General features: G+C 41.8%; 1 protein-coding gene across 14 annotated transcripts in view; it reads right to left on the reverse strand.

Moving 5' to 3' along the window:
* Positions 1-15,270, reverse strand: part of AHI1 (Abelson helper integration site 1) — a 180,434-nt gene that overhangs the window by 163,696 nt on the left and 1,468 nt on the right. For 13 of the 14 annotated variants that reach the window (XM_045010767.1, XM_045010770.1, XM_045010772.1 and 10 more), the window contains exons 2-4: positions 12,439-12,521; positions 8,359-8,430; positions 7,769-7,890 (exon numbers count right to left, since the gene is read on the reverse strand). In XM_045010767.1, coding sequence (XP_044866702.1) covers positions 7,769-7,890; positions 8,359-8,368 — 132 coding nt within the window. In that variant the 5' untranslated portion in view covers positions 8,369-8,430; positions 12,439-12,521. The remainder of the gene's footprint in view (positions 1-7,768; positions 7,891-8,358; positions 8,431-12,438; positions 12,522-15,270) is intronic. The other variant, XM_045010769.1, reaches the window with a different exon arrangement.

The following is a 15,270-nucleotide window of genomic DNA, read 5'->3' on the forward strand; positions in this document are numbered from 1 at the left end:
AAAAAACCTCCGCAGGAGGTTCCTGGGGAGAGCTGCCTTATTGGGTGCTCCGTGGTAGCACACTTTTCCGCGCGAGGCTTTCATGAGGTACTCAGGGAGCATTGCCTCCCCGAGCACGGCTGCATAGGGCCCTGGTTTGTGCTGGCTTTCACGCAGCATGCGCTCTCTATCTCCTTCAGTGACCGTCCTCAGGGTGATCTCGCTCGGAGACTCCTGCATCTAATTAGGGGAATTACCGTAATGTTACGCCTGGTCCAAAGTATTTTTAAAAAATCTCCGGACAGACAGCGTAGCAGAGACTCAGCACGCTGCTGCGTGACAAGCATAACGGAAAGCCAAAGAATCAAATGGACGCTCATGGAGGGAGGGGGGACTGAGGACGCAAGCTATCCCACAGTTCCCGCAGTCTCCGAAAAGCATTTGCATTCTTGGCTGATCTCCCAATACCTGTAAGGTCAAACACATTGTCCGCGGCAGTTCAGGGCATAGCTCGTCAATGTACCCCCCTCCCCCACCCCCAGAATGAAAAGGAAAAAAAATCGTCTCTTGACTCTTTTAAATGTCACCCTATGTGTACTGAATGCTGCTGGTAGACGCGATGCTGCGGCACTGTACTGTAGCATCCTCTCCCCATCCCCCCGCCTCATGGGTGGCTGATGGTGCAGTAAGACTGATATCCGTCGTCATCATCATCAGCCTTGCTATAGATGGTGTAGTGCAATACGACTGGTACCCGTCCTCGTCATCAGCCCATAAGTAGACGGCCTGCTAACCGTCTTCATCATAGCAACAGGGGGCTGAGCTCCATCAGCCCCCGCCCTTCATGTGTAAAGAAAAGATTCTGTACTGCCTGGACTGTCATAGCAGCAGGATGCTGTTTTCCTCTCCCACACACTGCTTAATGTCCTGTCTGGACAATCATAGCAGCTGGAGGCTGCCTTCCCCTTATTTCATTTCAGTAACAAGTCACTGTTTCTTATTCCTGCATTCTGTATTACTTCAGCACACAAATCAGGAGACACTGCAATGGTAGCCCGGGAAGGCTGGGGGAGAAGGGAAGCAACAGGTGGGGTTGTTGCAGGAGCACCCCCTGTGAATGCCATGCAGGTCATCATTCCTGAATAATCTGACACGGAGCGGCTGTGCTCTCTGGTTCTCTGAAACACTGGATCTCTACTACACTAGCCCCATATTCTATGCAGGAATTATTCTATTTTTAGATACCATAAAGGAGTGTAGGAACGTTACACTTCTTAAACACTAAGGGGGTAGGAATGCCGCCCCCGGATTTAGAGTGGCTGAAGTGGTTCCCACCAGCCCCCCACACTCCGGTCAGGAGACACACTGATTAAGCGCTGACTGGGAGCGTATCTCTGGAATACACAGTGCATAAAGCACCTATCAGGAGAGGGGGCGAGCCATTGGCTTGAGTTTGTACATGCGTATAATAGAATGATTTATGTAACCAATTATAATAAATAGACGTGGACAGCCCCGTTGGGGGCGCTCCACGGGAACAGACCGACTGACTTGGCTTCGTCATTACTACAAAGGAGGGATTGACTCGGGGAGTCATTCCCAGTTTTGTCTTTTGCGCCCCCGGCTGATCTTGGCCAGGGGCACCTATGACAGCAGCAGAAGGTATAATGCAATACGACTGGTAACTATCATCACCTTGCCAATTTACAATGGCATGGTAGATGGTACAGTATGGCTGATAACCATCTCTGCTGTCATGCAAAAGCAAATGACTGCTGCTGTGTAGCGCTGCTGAATCGCCTCTGTCCGCGGCATCTAGTACACATACGGTGACAGTGACAAAAGGCAAAACATGCTCCATGGTTGCCACGCTACGGCGTATGCCAGGGCAATCCAGGGAAAACAGGCTCGAAATGATTGTCTGGCGTTGCTTTCCCGGAGGAAGGAATGACTGACTACATTTACCCAGAACCACCCGCGACAATGAAATTTGCACCATCAGGCACTGGGAGCTCAACCCAGAAGTGCAAGGGTCGGGGGACACTGCGATGGGGTAGAACAGGGGCAGAGTTTATGCTTTCAGGATTGCCTGCTGCAGGAGTGCGGACGAGATAGGTGCTGTGCATGGTGTTGTTCACAGACACAGACTAGACTGTGTTCATTGTTCGCAAAAATGTATCTTTGCAAGGAATTCACTCCCTTTCTCCCATCACACAGCTTCGACTGTCTCCAGACCTGCCACAGCATCCCCCTCACAGAGGCTGGCAAAGATTAGGCAGCGAAAGAAAAAGACACGGGACGAGATGATCGCTGAAGTTATGGGGTGCTCCCGAGCCGAGGCGGACCAGCAGAGCCAGTGGAGGGAGACCCTCTCTCTGTACCAGCGCTCACACAACGAACGGGAGGAGAGGTGGCGTGAGGAAGACAAGCAGGCGACTCAAACGCTGCTTGGACTAATGAGGGAGCAAACGGACACGCTCCGGCGCCTTGTGGATGTTCTGCAGGACCGCAGGCAGGAGGACAGAGCCCCCCTGCAGTGTATCTGCAACCGCCCTCCCCCGCCACAAAGTCCCATACCTCCCGTCACCCAAAGTAACCAGAAGGAGGGGCACCAGGGGCCGTGAAAACTGTCACTGCACCCCAGCAGAGTGCTCAAGTACCCAAAAGCTCTCATACCCTAAATTTTGAGAATTCCTTCCCTTCCCGACTCACCCAAGCCCCAATCCCAGTTTCATCCCCTGACTGTCTGGTTAATTATTAAAAATACTTTGCTGTTAATTACTGTTTCCATCATGCTTTTTTACACAACACTGTGTTTGAAGGGGTGGGTGGGTGGGGAAGGGGGTAGGGTATTGCATAGGACAGTCACCTTTAGCAGGGTACAGAGACGGGGGCAGGATCAGCAGCAGGTCACACACACAGTGCAGTCAGTAGGCACCCTGGTCGGTATGGGAGGTGGTTTGCAGGTTCTGTGTGGGTGGGGGGGTACGTGACTTTGTAGCCGGAGAGGGGGGTTACAGATCTCATGCAACGGTCCCTGTCCTGGACCACAGAGCCACGCAGCAGAGGAATCTGTATCCGTCCTCCCCTGCCACAAGGCCACATAGCCCCCGCACACAGAGTCCCAAAAAGGAGGGATGGCAGGCTCCGTTGAAACAACCAGTCCGGCACTGCAGACCGCTCTGGGAGCAGGAGCCTGTCATTCCTCGAGTTTAGAGGCGGTCTTTACATCACCACACACCCTACCCAGCACAGTCTGCGTCCCAGTTTCAACCCTTTAATGCAAAGTCATCAATAAAGAAACCTTTGTAAAGTTACAGTGGAACATATATTTTATTTTTAAACGTGTGTTGGAAGTGGGGGAAGCGGGGTGGACGGGGTATGTAACTGCAGATGCTAGTCAACAGTAACTTGGTAAAGAAACAGGGGCAGGTTCAGCTTCTCTGTAAAGAAACTGAACAGTCACAGGTCACGCTGCTCGCTGCTACTTGAAGAGTTCCTTGTCGCTGTGCAAGGCGCCTGCATAGGGCTTCACGAGCCAGGGTATTAGCGGGTAGGCTGGGTCCCCGAGGATCACTATAGGCATCTGCACATCCCCAAGAGTTATTTTGTGGTCCGGGAAGAAACTACCTTCCTGCAGGCGTCTAAACAGACCAGAGTTCCTGAAAACACGCGCGTCATGAACTTTGCCTGGCCACCTGACGTTGCTGTTGGTAAAACGTCCCCCATGGTCCACCAGTGCTCGCAGCACCATTGAAAAGTAGCCCTATTTCTCAGCAGCTGACTGTGGAAGAGATGGACGATAAGGTGCGAGGAGTTGACAACGGACATAACTGCAGCGGGCTCCGTGCTCGCAGTGCTGTGGCGCCCGCGCTGTCACTGAGCAGAAAAGTGCACGAACAGATTGCCCGCAGGCGCTTCCGGGGAGGGAGGGAGGGAGGGCGTGATTGACGGTTCAATGATGACAGTTACCCAAAACCACCCTCGACACATTTTTCCCCCAGCATGCATTGGGGGGAAATCCCAGAATTCCAATGGGCAGCGGGAACTGCGGGAACTGTGGGATAGCTTCCCACAGTGCACCGCTTCCAAAGTCGACGCTTGCCCCGTTACTGTGGACTCACACAGTCGAATTAGTGTATTTAGTGTGGATACACAACTTCGACTTCATAAGGTCAATTCCACAAATTCGACTTAAGTTGATTCGAAATAGTCTTGTAGTGTAGACATACCCATAGTAATGTAAAAAATGCATGCTAAAATATTAAATTAAATAATTCTATTAAAAGTGGGATGTAAATGAATGGAAGGATAGGGAATGGGACTGCATGCAATGATGTTCATCTAGGGTAGCAAAAAGACTAAGGTCAGCCCTGTATTCACACATCTTTTCAGTAGGTGTCTGTATTTTTAGTTACATAGATAGTACTTAAAACTATGTAGTATTTAATCATGAAAATACTCATCATATGAATTTAACCTTTTCCTGCTAGTTAGTCCAATCAGGGCCGGCTCCAGACCCCAGCGCGGCAAGCACGTGCGTGGGGCGGCCCTTTCCCGGGGGGGCGGCAGGCTGGGCCGGCGGACCTGCCGCAGTCATGCCTGCGGGAGGTCCACCGGAGCCCTGGGACGACCGGACCTGCCGCAGGCATGACTGCGGAGGGGGCGCTCCTCCCGCGGCTCCAGTAAACCTCCCGCAGGCATGACTGCGGCAGCTCAAGCGGAGCCGCCGGACCTGCAAACCGTCCGCAGCTGCGGGAGGTCCAGCCGAGCCGCGCGACCAGCGGACCCTCCGCAGTCATGCCCGCGGGAGGTCCGCTACTCCCGCGGCTCCGGGGCGCCTCCCGCGCATGACTGCTTGGGGCGGCCAAAAAGGTAGAGCCGCCCCTGAGTCCAATAACATCCTTTCCATACAAAAGCCAACAATCTAAAAGGATCTGGCAGATTATGTACAGATAATTTTAAGAGTGACAGACAAAGGAAAGAAAGGAAAAATATTTTTACAGTGGCTAAAAAAATGCAGCACATTACATACAAAACAAAAAAAGGCAAAGCATACAGAAACATTAACAGATTTTGAATGGATTACCCCATCTCCTTATCTGCATTTTTACTGAGCAGGTTTTACCCATGAAGTATAATGGGTGAAGTTATTTATCAGACAGATTATTATAGAGGAACAATAGTGACACCATAGTCAAGGTTATGTCACTGTTTTGTCTTTGACAGGACCTTTCTCCTTCTCTGTAGCTGAGGAAGCAGTTTTCTTTCAGAAAATAACTTGGAATTAATCATTTACATGTCTGTGATTTTCTGAAATTATCCTGATATGTAAGAAGTGTTCCACTGAAGAAATCTCAAAAATCACACTTGAGATTTTTTGACTGGTGAGTTACATTTTTTGTAAACTTTGTGCAGTTCATCATCTACAGCACCCACACAAACACATATATATCCCTAATTTGAACAACATACCCCTTTGTCCACTTAAATTTAGCCACAACACTTAGCAAAACAGAAGCTCCTCCTAACTATATCAAACACTGTCCCTGAAAAGCTGGCAAATTACAGAACATCAACACACTATCGGTGGCACAAAAAGCTACCTGTGGCTGGGCTCAGACCTTAGTTCCTCAGACAGCGCCAGTATGTACAACCTTAATTCATGTCACTGGTACGTATGCATTATGATACAGACTTTTATTACATGATCACATACTATTCTATCCACAGGACCCCTGCCTTATTCAGTAAGAAGGAAGGATAGTGCTTTGGGGCTGGATCAGGATTATGCAGTAAAGGAAACTGTTGTCTGTAGGACCTCTGCCTCATTTGTTGTAGAAGTTGGAAGGTATGTAATAAAAAGATGGTGTCATGGTTAAGGCACTTAATCACCACACTGGTTAAATGGATTCTACTCTTGCCTCTGCCACAGAGTTCCTGTGTGTTGCTGGGCAAGTCACTTGTCTAAAGTTCGTCACTGAGAAAATTAGGAACACACATCTGGGGCCTACAACTGAAGTCAATGCGAGCCGTACTCTAAACAGGTAAAGTGCTATAAAATGCTAAGCACTCTGAAAAAAATCAGTCCTTAGGCCTTATTGGTAAATGCATTCCAGTTGCTGGGCACTCAAGTTGGTCACCCAAAATTAGTGGACACTTCTGGTCTTAATCTCTCTGTGCTCTGCTCCCCATCTGTAAAATTGGGATAACTTACTTCACAGGGGTATTTTGAAAAATAAATTAATTAATATTTGTGAAGCACTCTGATTCCATGGTGATAAGCACCAAAAAAGGCCCACGAGGAAATTAATAATTTTGTATTCAGAACAGGCTCTGAAAGGTATGCAGTAAGGTCTGAGGCCACACACTGAGTGCTGAGAATGAAATGAAATATTGACCAGCTACCAACTGAGTGAGTACCATCCATGTAGTGCACTGAATGAAGCAGGGGTCCTGTGGAAAAAAATAATATGTGATCATGTAATTAAAGATGGTATCATAATGCATACGTACCAATGGCATGAATTAAGGTCATATAGGCTGGAGCTGCCTAAGGAACTAAGGTCTGAGCCCTGCCACGGGCAGCTTTTTGTGCCACCAATAGAGTGTGTTGATGTTCCTGTAATTTGCCAGCTTTTACTGGCTGGACAGGAAACTCAGCAACAGATAGATAAATGAGGGCAGTGGTTGGTGGAATCCAAGTCAAATGAGTGGCCAGTTTAGTGAGTGGGAGTGTTGACCAGGGTTGCAAGTTGAATGAAGAGGCAATGGTGAGTGGTTTTCAACCTGTAGTCTGTGGACCCCTGGTGATCCGCAGACTATGTCTAAGGGGTCCATGAAAGGTTGTCATTACCATAAAACAGTGCTTTTCACCCTGGGAGTCCACAGACTAGGTCTAAGACTTCTGTTAGAAATTTTTTTAGGGGTCCACAAATGAAAAAAGGTTGAAAGCCACTGAGCTAGGAAGCTGAAGTCAACACAAATGAGTGTGGGAGATTGTGAGGAGAGAAAAAGAGAGAGCCATGAATCAAAATCAAGAGAGGAAGGCTGTTGGGGAAGAGTTGGATGGATGTTAGATGACGACGACCTGGAGGGTGGGAGAAGAGAAGAGTCATAATCCATGCTGTTCAGAAGCAGAGAAATGAGTGGGAAAGAGAAGAGGGAGTTCTAGTTTGATGTCATTTTGTTTGCCTATTCTTATTTTCATGATACTAGCTTTGGAGAATTTAATAAAGCTGACATTTACCTTTGTTACCAACTAGACAACTGATAAGCATCTGTAAAATTCACAGACATGAGGTATTTGCTCTAAGAGCTAACTACTAGTATTACTGTGGGAATGATCCTGCAAACCCTTCACATATGACACTCCCACTGAAGTTAATATGAATTTGAAAAGCTTGAAGGATAGCCTCCAAAATTCTACTGAAAAACGTGGTGGATCAAAATAGGTTGACAATTTTAACTATAGGTATGCCAGGAGGCACCATTTAACATTAACCTTGAATTACATTACTAGTATATCAAGGTCACAGTAAGTTGTAAACTACTGGGGTTTACTCTTATTGTTCAGCATGGACATCAACAACGAATAAAAGTCATACATTAAAAACGAAAGGTATCTATTATGAAGCAAACACCACGTTTTCTTTTCATAGTGCTTGCTGAAGCTTACAGCATCTCCTTTTTGTGGGAAGGGATAAAGTATACTTCCTTTGCTGAGAGAGATGAGATTTTTTTTCCACCAAGGCAAGCGGAATCACTGTTCTCAGATTATCAAACTCACCACAATATTCTCATGAGAGTGAAATTTTTGCTTCTTTGATTTCTTTTTTTCTGTTAGCCCAGAATGACTCCTGAATATTTCCTCAAAGCGAACCTTGGTTTTTGCCTTTGCCTCACTCTCCGCTGGAAAAAAAGTTAAAACAAGATTAATTGGCTCAAATAATTAGGTTCATAACAACAGCATCTGATTACACTTTTAGGCGCAGAGGGCAGCATTTTCACCGTAGATGAATTACACTAATCAAGACTTTTATTTTACCTCATGAAACTTGAGAAAAAGTTCCCATTTACAATGGCAACCAGATGAAGCTAACTCAAAGAAGCAATATATGTAGAATCATCTATTGTATATGACAAGACAATTCTCAAATACATTGTTTCACATATTAACTATCAATTTTATAAGCCCTACAAATGTTAAATAAAAAAGTTCATAAAACAAAACAAAACATAACATAAAAACAGCTGTGAGCATTGACCAAGAATTAATCCAAGGCATCACTAAAGATCAATTGGTGGAAGTAACTGAACATTAATATCCAATTCTAAGAATAAAATGCATTTGGAAATTTAAAATGTAGAGGTTCTTACCTGGTGGCATTTTCAGTCCTATATTAAGAATGGCTCAATACACTACACCTTTCTTTCTCAGAGTTCAGCATTCTGCAAAACACACACCAACATTCAGAATATTTTAATCAACAAAACTAAGTTACAGAATTTATACTATAGATTTATGTCTGGCCTGAATGGACTGGGTTAGTAATACTGAGATTAAAACAAACAAACAAACAAACAAAAAAAACGCTGATCTGAATAAATCTAAAATGCAATTCAATTTATATGGAACAATGCAAGAAATAATCCTCACCATATAAACAGAGTGAATGAAATAGATTTCATTTCCCTTTAATTTATGGCATGCTCTAAAGAGAAATTTTACAGATTCACTCTTAAAAACAAAAAAACAAAAAAAAACAAGAGTCAATTCTGCACACCCTCCTCACTCAGATAATTCTCCAAATGAAGTCAACATTAGCTTTGGTGGAGTAAAGATCATAGGATTGGGTCCAAAATTCCTTCTTACAAAATGTGAGGTATATTAGTTCTAAAAGAAACTTGAGTGGATATGCCAAGCATAATTCTAGCAATTACTGAACTATCATAATGTACTAAATAGGGTTGGGTGAAATTTATTGGCCAACCCCACACCCATCCCGCCCCACACACACACAATTTGCAAATTCAACAATACTAAAAACACTTAAATTTTTTTTATTGAAACAATTATTAAAAAGTCTGAAAAATATCAAAGTATTTTGTTTTGACATTTTCTAAATAAAGTATTTTGATTTTTCAGTTTGAAACAACTTTTCATTTCAATTTTTATTAATAAAAATATTAAAATGCTCATCACACTGAAATGAAATTTGACTTTTTGATACACACAAAAAATTAAGGTTTTTTTTAATTATTTTATTTTTCAGAATTGCCAATTAACCAAAATTCCAATATTTGCAAGCTCTAGAAACCAAAAAGAGAGAAACAGAAGCTACGCATTAACTTCTAGTTATACCAATTCTACCTCTTGCTGATAGGCAGTCTTTTGAGGTGGAACCATACCAACTTCTTTACATTCTGAAAGCTGTTTGACATTGGCAGGGATGACCAGAAGTGGTTTTACATGGGAGGGCTGTAGGGAGCATCTTTTGTTGTAAAAAATGTAGCTTGTCATTTCTCAGCTAGTAACAATATTTTTCCCTCCAACAGAAATCATTTATTTCTAGCTCAGAAACAAAACTACTTCAATGTCACTGTTAAACTGTGCATCCCTATAGTCATAACACTTAAAAGAAATGAAAACAAGAGAAAATGTTTATTTAAATAATCATGTCTTAGGGGTTTTTTTAGTTACATAAAATCAATTTTAATATTACTAAAGTTAGATTTATTGTCACTATAAGGCACTATAAAGTATGTATCTCAATAAGATACTGCTGCTTTGCAGACAATTCAAATTCAGACTCAGGCAGAAATAGAAAACATTTACTACTTTAAGGCAGAAACCAAAACACTGTTAAACGATAATATGCTGGAGTTTATCAATTACTTTTGTCTTCTGTAGAGTAGGGAAGGATACTTTTTGTGATTGATTTTATCCTCTCAAGAGACCGAGCACCAAGAAAGCACGTACTCTCAACTTTATAAAAAGGAACAACTGAAGTAATACACCGGACAAAAAAGACAATAAAATATGCATAGCGCATACCTGCTTCGTATCTGTCTAATGGCTGAAATACCTTCATTAGTATCCAAAAATACACAACAAAAAAGGGCCACTAGCAAATAAATTTTGTCCACAGCTGATCATCTTCTCTACAGACTAGGCTAGTATTCCCACTGCCACTTTTTTGTTTTGAATGCTATAAATTGCAGCTCCACCAGGCTTGACTGAAGACCACACAGCTCTCTATACACCACTCTTCTCCTGCTAAATAAATTATCCCTTTCATGACTAAATATTATGGGTTTTAATTTTGTTTAGTTATTTTTATCCACTGTAGTCTGAAAGAAGAATTACATAACATTTGACACAGAGCCTTTAATCAATGGTATCAGAACTCTAAATATAGCCCATTAATCAACATGGATAAGAACAAGGATGTTCACCCCGTATAATCTCATTTTAAAAAAGGAGAGATTAATTTTGTGTTAAAGTTCAGCAATCAGAAAATCCCAAAATGACTAAAGCTAGAGTTTTCCTTAATCTATTATTTTTCTAGCACATTTATTAATAAAGCAGTTTTCCACCAACAAAAACACATAATACAGTACAGAGTTATATTCCAGACACCAGGAAATAATCAGGGAAACAGAAGTCTGCAGCCAGAAATTTTTAAAACGTCCTGTATATCTTCCTGCAGATTTTCTCATTTTCTCTATCTAAACTATCATTTTTAAACTATATTTTTCAAATTCATCACGTAGCAAAAATAATCTTCAGAACAGCAACTAATGTACAGTCCATCATTGTCTTTTGTGTCTATAAAACAGGGAGTGTAGTATTGCTGCTTCAGTGTCTCATACTTCTGTAACGTTTTCTGTCCTGAAAGATCCCAAGGGCTGTATACTATAGGTTATGCTGCATAGAAAAAAAAAATACCTGCAGCCGCCACAGAAAAGCAGCCACACCTAGGATATACTAAAGCAGAAGTGTGTCTCTATTGTTAAATGCTAGACTACAGGAACTGAAGAATTCCTCATCCAATATGAACCACAGAGGAATTTAGGTAGGTGGACCTTATTACACAATTTAGAATTTGATCAGACTAGCTCCCTTACCCTCTGGCAAAAAGTGAAATGAAATTTTTAGTGATCACAAATGGTCATGACTTCAGATTTTGTTTGCTTACATCTCACCAGAAATACAGCATCTGCACAGCAAAATGCTTCTCAACACTGAACTTGGACACTGATTGGCTAAGCTGCTGAATCTCCAGCACCACCTTGAGGCACACCATGTTTTCCTTGGAGGTTTCCCATCCAAGGATTCACAGGTGTAACTGCTTAGCTTGAGATTTCACAAGACTGCAACCCAGAATTACATGACAAAATAGCACAAAAATACAAACTATTCCTATTCATCACCATTTATTATTTATGTAAAACCAAAAAGTGTGTTAGGTTTTTATTCATTTGCCTCAATGACGTACTTTAGTCAAGAGACTGATTAACTAGGCATCATTTCTGAAGCCTTATTAATACAATGTAAATGTTAACTTGGCAACACCAGCTAACATAATTCTCCATGTCAAAGAAAGCATAGACTCAAATATAGTAAAATATCTTAAATGAATCAAACTGTACCACAGAATCTCTATAGATAGAAATTTTAAAATTTCATGCTTGAATAATAAGAGTATAGCAGCAGAAACATACTGCCTACAGCTGACAAGGATGGTGACGGTGACTGTGCAATGCTCAGGGAGATTTGAGAGGCTACAAAATTGAACACGCAATAATAATGGAGGTTTTCAGTTATCCCCATATTGACTGGGAAATGTCACCTCAGGAGGGGATGCAGAAATAAAATTTCTAGCCACCATTAATGACTACTTCTTGGAACAGCTAGTCCTGGAACCCAAAAGGGGAGAGGCAATTCTTGATTTAGTCCTAAATGGAAACACAAGCACATCCAAGAGATGACTATAGCTGCACCACTCAGTAACAGGGACCATAATGTAATTAAATTTAACATCCTTGTATAAGGAAAAATACCAAAGAAACACACCACAATAGCATTTAACTTCAGAAGAGGGAACTAGACAAAAATGAAAAAGCTTTTTGGGACAGAGACTGTCTTTTTGTTCTATATTCGTACAGTGCCTAGCAAATGGGGTCCAGGTTCTCTAGGTGCTATGATAATACACATTAATAAACAAACAAACAACATTAATAATAATATGGACAAATGTAGTCATACATCTAGGAACAAAGAATGTAGTCCTACTTACAGGATGGGGGACTCTATCCTAGGAAACAGTGATTCTGAAAAAAACTTGGGGTTCATGGTGGAGAATCCCCTGAACATGAGCCAATGCTATTGCCAAAAGGGCTAAATCAATCCTTGGATGTAGAAACAGGGAAATATCAGTATCAAGATTACATTACCTTTTCATTTGGCACTAGTACAGACCATCATTAGAATACTGTGTCCAGTTCTGATGTCCACAATTCAAGAAGAATGCTGATAACTGGAGAGAGTTCAGAGAAGAGCCATGAGAATGATTAAAGGATTGGAAAACATGCCTTATAGTGAGAGACTCAAGGAGCTCAATCTATTAAATGGAAAAACACTTTGTTAAAGCAAAGTTAAGATTACCTGGTAATAGCTCATGCCCTCCCAGAACATTAAGTTCAGCAAAACTCAAACTTCTGAAAGCCAGTAAGCATAGAGTTAAGGTAAATGCCTATGCAACCTTAATTCTACACCCACGGGGGTGACAATAGCACTGAGAATGATCTGCATGCACTCTTGCTGCATTCTCTGTGTTAGGTGTAGATTCATTGGAAGAGGAATAAGGTAGAGGAGCTTGGAAGAGCTGTGACTGTGATATTAGGAGACCTGGGGATTAGTCTGAGGAACATCACAGAGCTGCGACTGCAATATGAGAAGATCTGGGTCTGAGTCCTCTCCCCTGCATGTGTTTTATTAAAGGAAAGAGGTGTATGTAAACCTTGAGTTTCCACTCTGCATCTTTTAAATACAGAATTGTATAGGTTGTGTCAGTGGCAGGGCACTGATACTGTCAGTAGTAAGGCTAGATATGAGAGCCATCTGTGGCTTTAATAATGGGCTGAGGAAAGTAGGTTAAGGTGGTATCTTACGTGCAAATGTGAAGGGGCTATGAAAAGAGTATGAAGTAGTTTTTAAATATTACAAGTGTTGTATTCTGTTGAGGCAGCAGGCTGGGTGTTTGAGTGTACAGCAAATGCAGTTGTCCATTACAGTGAAAAGAAAGAGTAGGAGCATATGTGTTATGGACATATTGGGGCATCGCTCAAAGAGGACAAAATTAAGGTTGCATGGAGTTTACCTTAACACTGCCTTCCTGACTTTCAGAAGTCTGAGACTTTACTGAAATCAATGTTCTAAAAGGGCATGAGCTATCACTGGGCAAATGTAACTCTGTGCTAATGAAGTATTTTGCCATTTAATTTCTTAGGTTTTTTTTAAACAGAAAGTGAAATGTTGCTGGTAGGAGTTAATGGTCATTTAGACAGTTGTAGTTCTCACCTAGGTTTGCTGCTTATATGCTCCTGTGTGTAGGTAATAATTAGACTTGGCTCCATTTAATTTTTTTTTTTACATATATAATTTTGACCAAGTATCAATGTTTATTTTAGGCATTTTAATTGATTTAATTTCCTGTAACTGTGTACATTGGGGGGGGGAGAGGATGTCAGACAGTAATTATTCAATGACAGTAGACATTGAGATTTCAACATCACATGTCAAAATATACAGAGCAAATATCCTTAAATCAGACACTAATAGTTTCTCAAGCAGCATTTCTCTCTCTGCCTATCTGTAAATTTCTATTATTCTAAGTGGATATATTTTTTCATTGGTTTGTGTGTGTACGGTGAAATTGACATTTACCAATAAAAATCTAATCCTTCCAAGCCTAATAATAATTAAAAACATAACATTTATATAGTACTTTTCATTGGTATATTTTAAAAAACTTTACATTATTATCCTCATTTTACAGGTGGGAAACTGAGGCACAGAAAGGTGAAGTGATTTCCCCAAGATCATCCAGCAGGCCCAGGGTAAGGAACAGTTAGGCAGAGTAAGGAACAGTTACAGTCCAGCAGTTTTTCCGCTAGACCATAGGGTCACTATGTAATTAGTCAGTGCTTCTTCTCCACTCCTACACATTTTGTTATAGAAGAATTAGCATAATGTTTGCAATGTGTAGTTGCTAATAGGGCCAGTGAGAGAAATCTCATACATGGTCTATGTCCCAAACCCTTCACAGTTATAGTTTTTGTCTTCACAGCATCCCCAGGCAATGTGTTCCAGAGGTTGACCACACACTGAGTGAAGAAGTACTTCCTTCTGTTTGTTTTAAACCTGCTGCCTATTAATTTCATTGGGTGACCCATGGTTCTTGCATTACGTGAGGGGTAAACAACACTTCCTTATTCACTTTCTCCACGTTATTCATGATTTTAAAGTCCTCTATCATATCCCCACTTAGCACTGTAATCTCTTTTCCAACCTGAAGAGTCCCAGTCTTTTTAGTCTCTCCTCATATGGAAGTTGTTCCATACCCTTAATCATTTTTTGTTGCCTTTCTCTGTACCTTTTCCATTTCTAATATATCTTTCTGAACAAAGGGCGACCACAACTGCATGCAGTATGGATTTATATAGTGGCATTATGACATATTTTCTTATTAGCTATGTCTTTTGTAATGGTTCCTGCACACTGGGCAGATATTTTCTGTGAACTATCTAATGACTCCAAGATCTGTTTCCTGAGTCATAACTAATTTAGACCACATGATTTTGGATATATAGTTAGGATTATGTTTTCTAATATGCATTACTTGCATTTATCAACATTAAACTTCATCTCCTATTTTCTTGCCCCGCCATCCAGTTTTGTAACTCTTCTATTTTGTCTAAGTTCAAAAACTTAACTATCTTGAGTAATTTTGTATCATCTGCAAACTTCGCTACCTCGTTATTTTCCCTTTTTTTCAGATTTTTTATAAAGACATTGAACAGCACCAGTCCCGGTACAGATCTTTAGAGAACCCCACTACATACCTTCCTCCATTCTGAAAACTCACCATTTATTCCTACCCTTTGTTTCCTATCTTTTGACCAGTTACTTTGCTTAAGAGTCTTTGGTGAGGGACCGCCTCAAAGGCTTCCTGAAAATCCAAATACACTATATCTACCAGATCACCCTTGTCCATGTTTGTTGAC

Source organism: Mauremys mutica, chromosome 3, assembly GCF_020497125.1.
Source record: "Mauremys mutica isolate MM-2020 ecotype Southern chromosome 3, ASM2049712v1, whole genome shotgun sequence".
In the NCBI taxonomy this organism is placed as follows: domain Eukaryota; kingdom Metazoa; phylum Chordata; order Testudines; family Geoemydidae; genus Mauremys; species Mauremys mutica.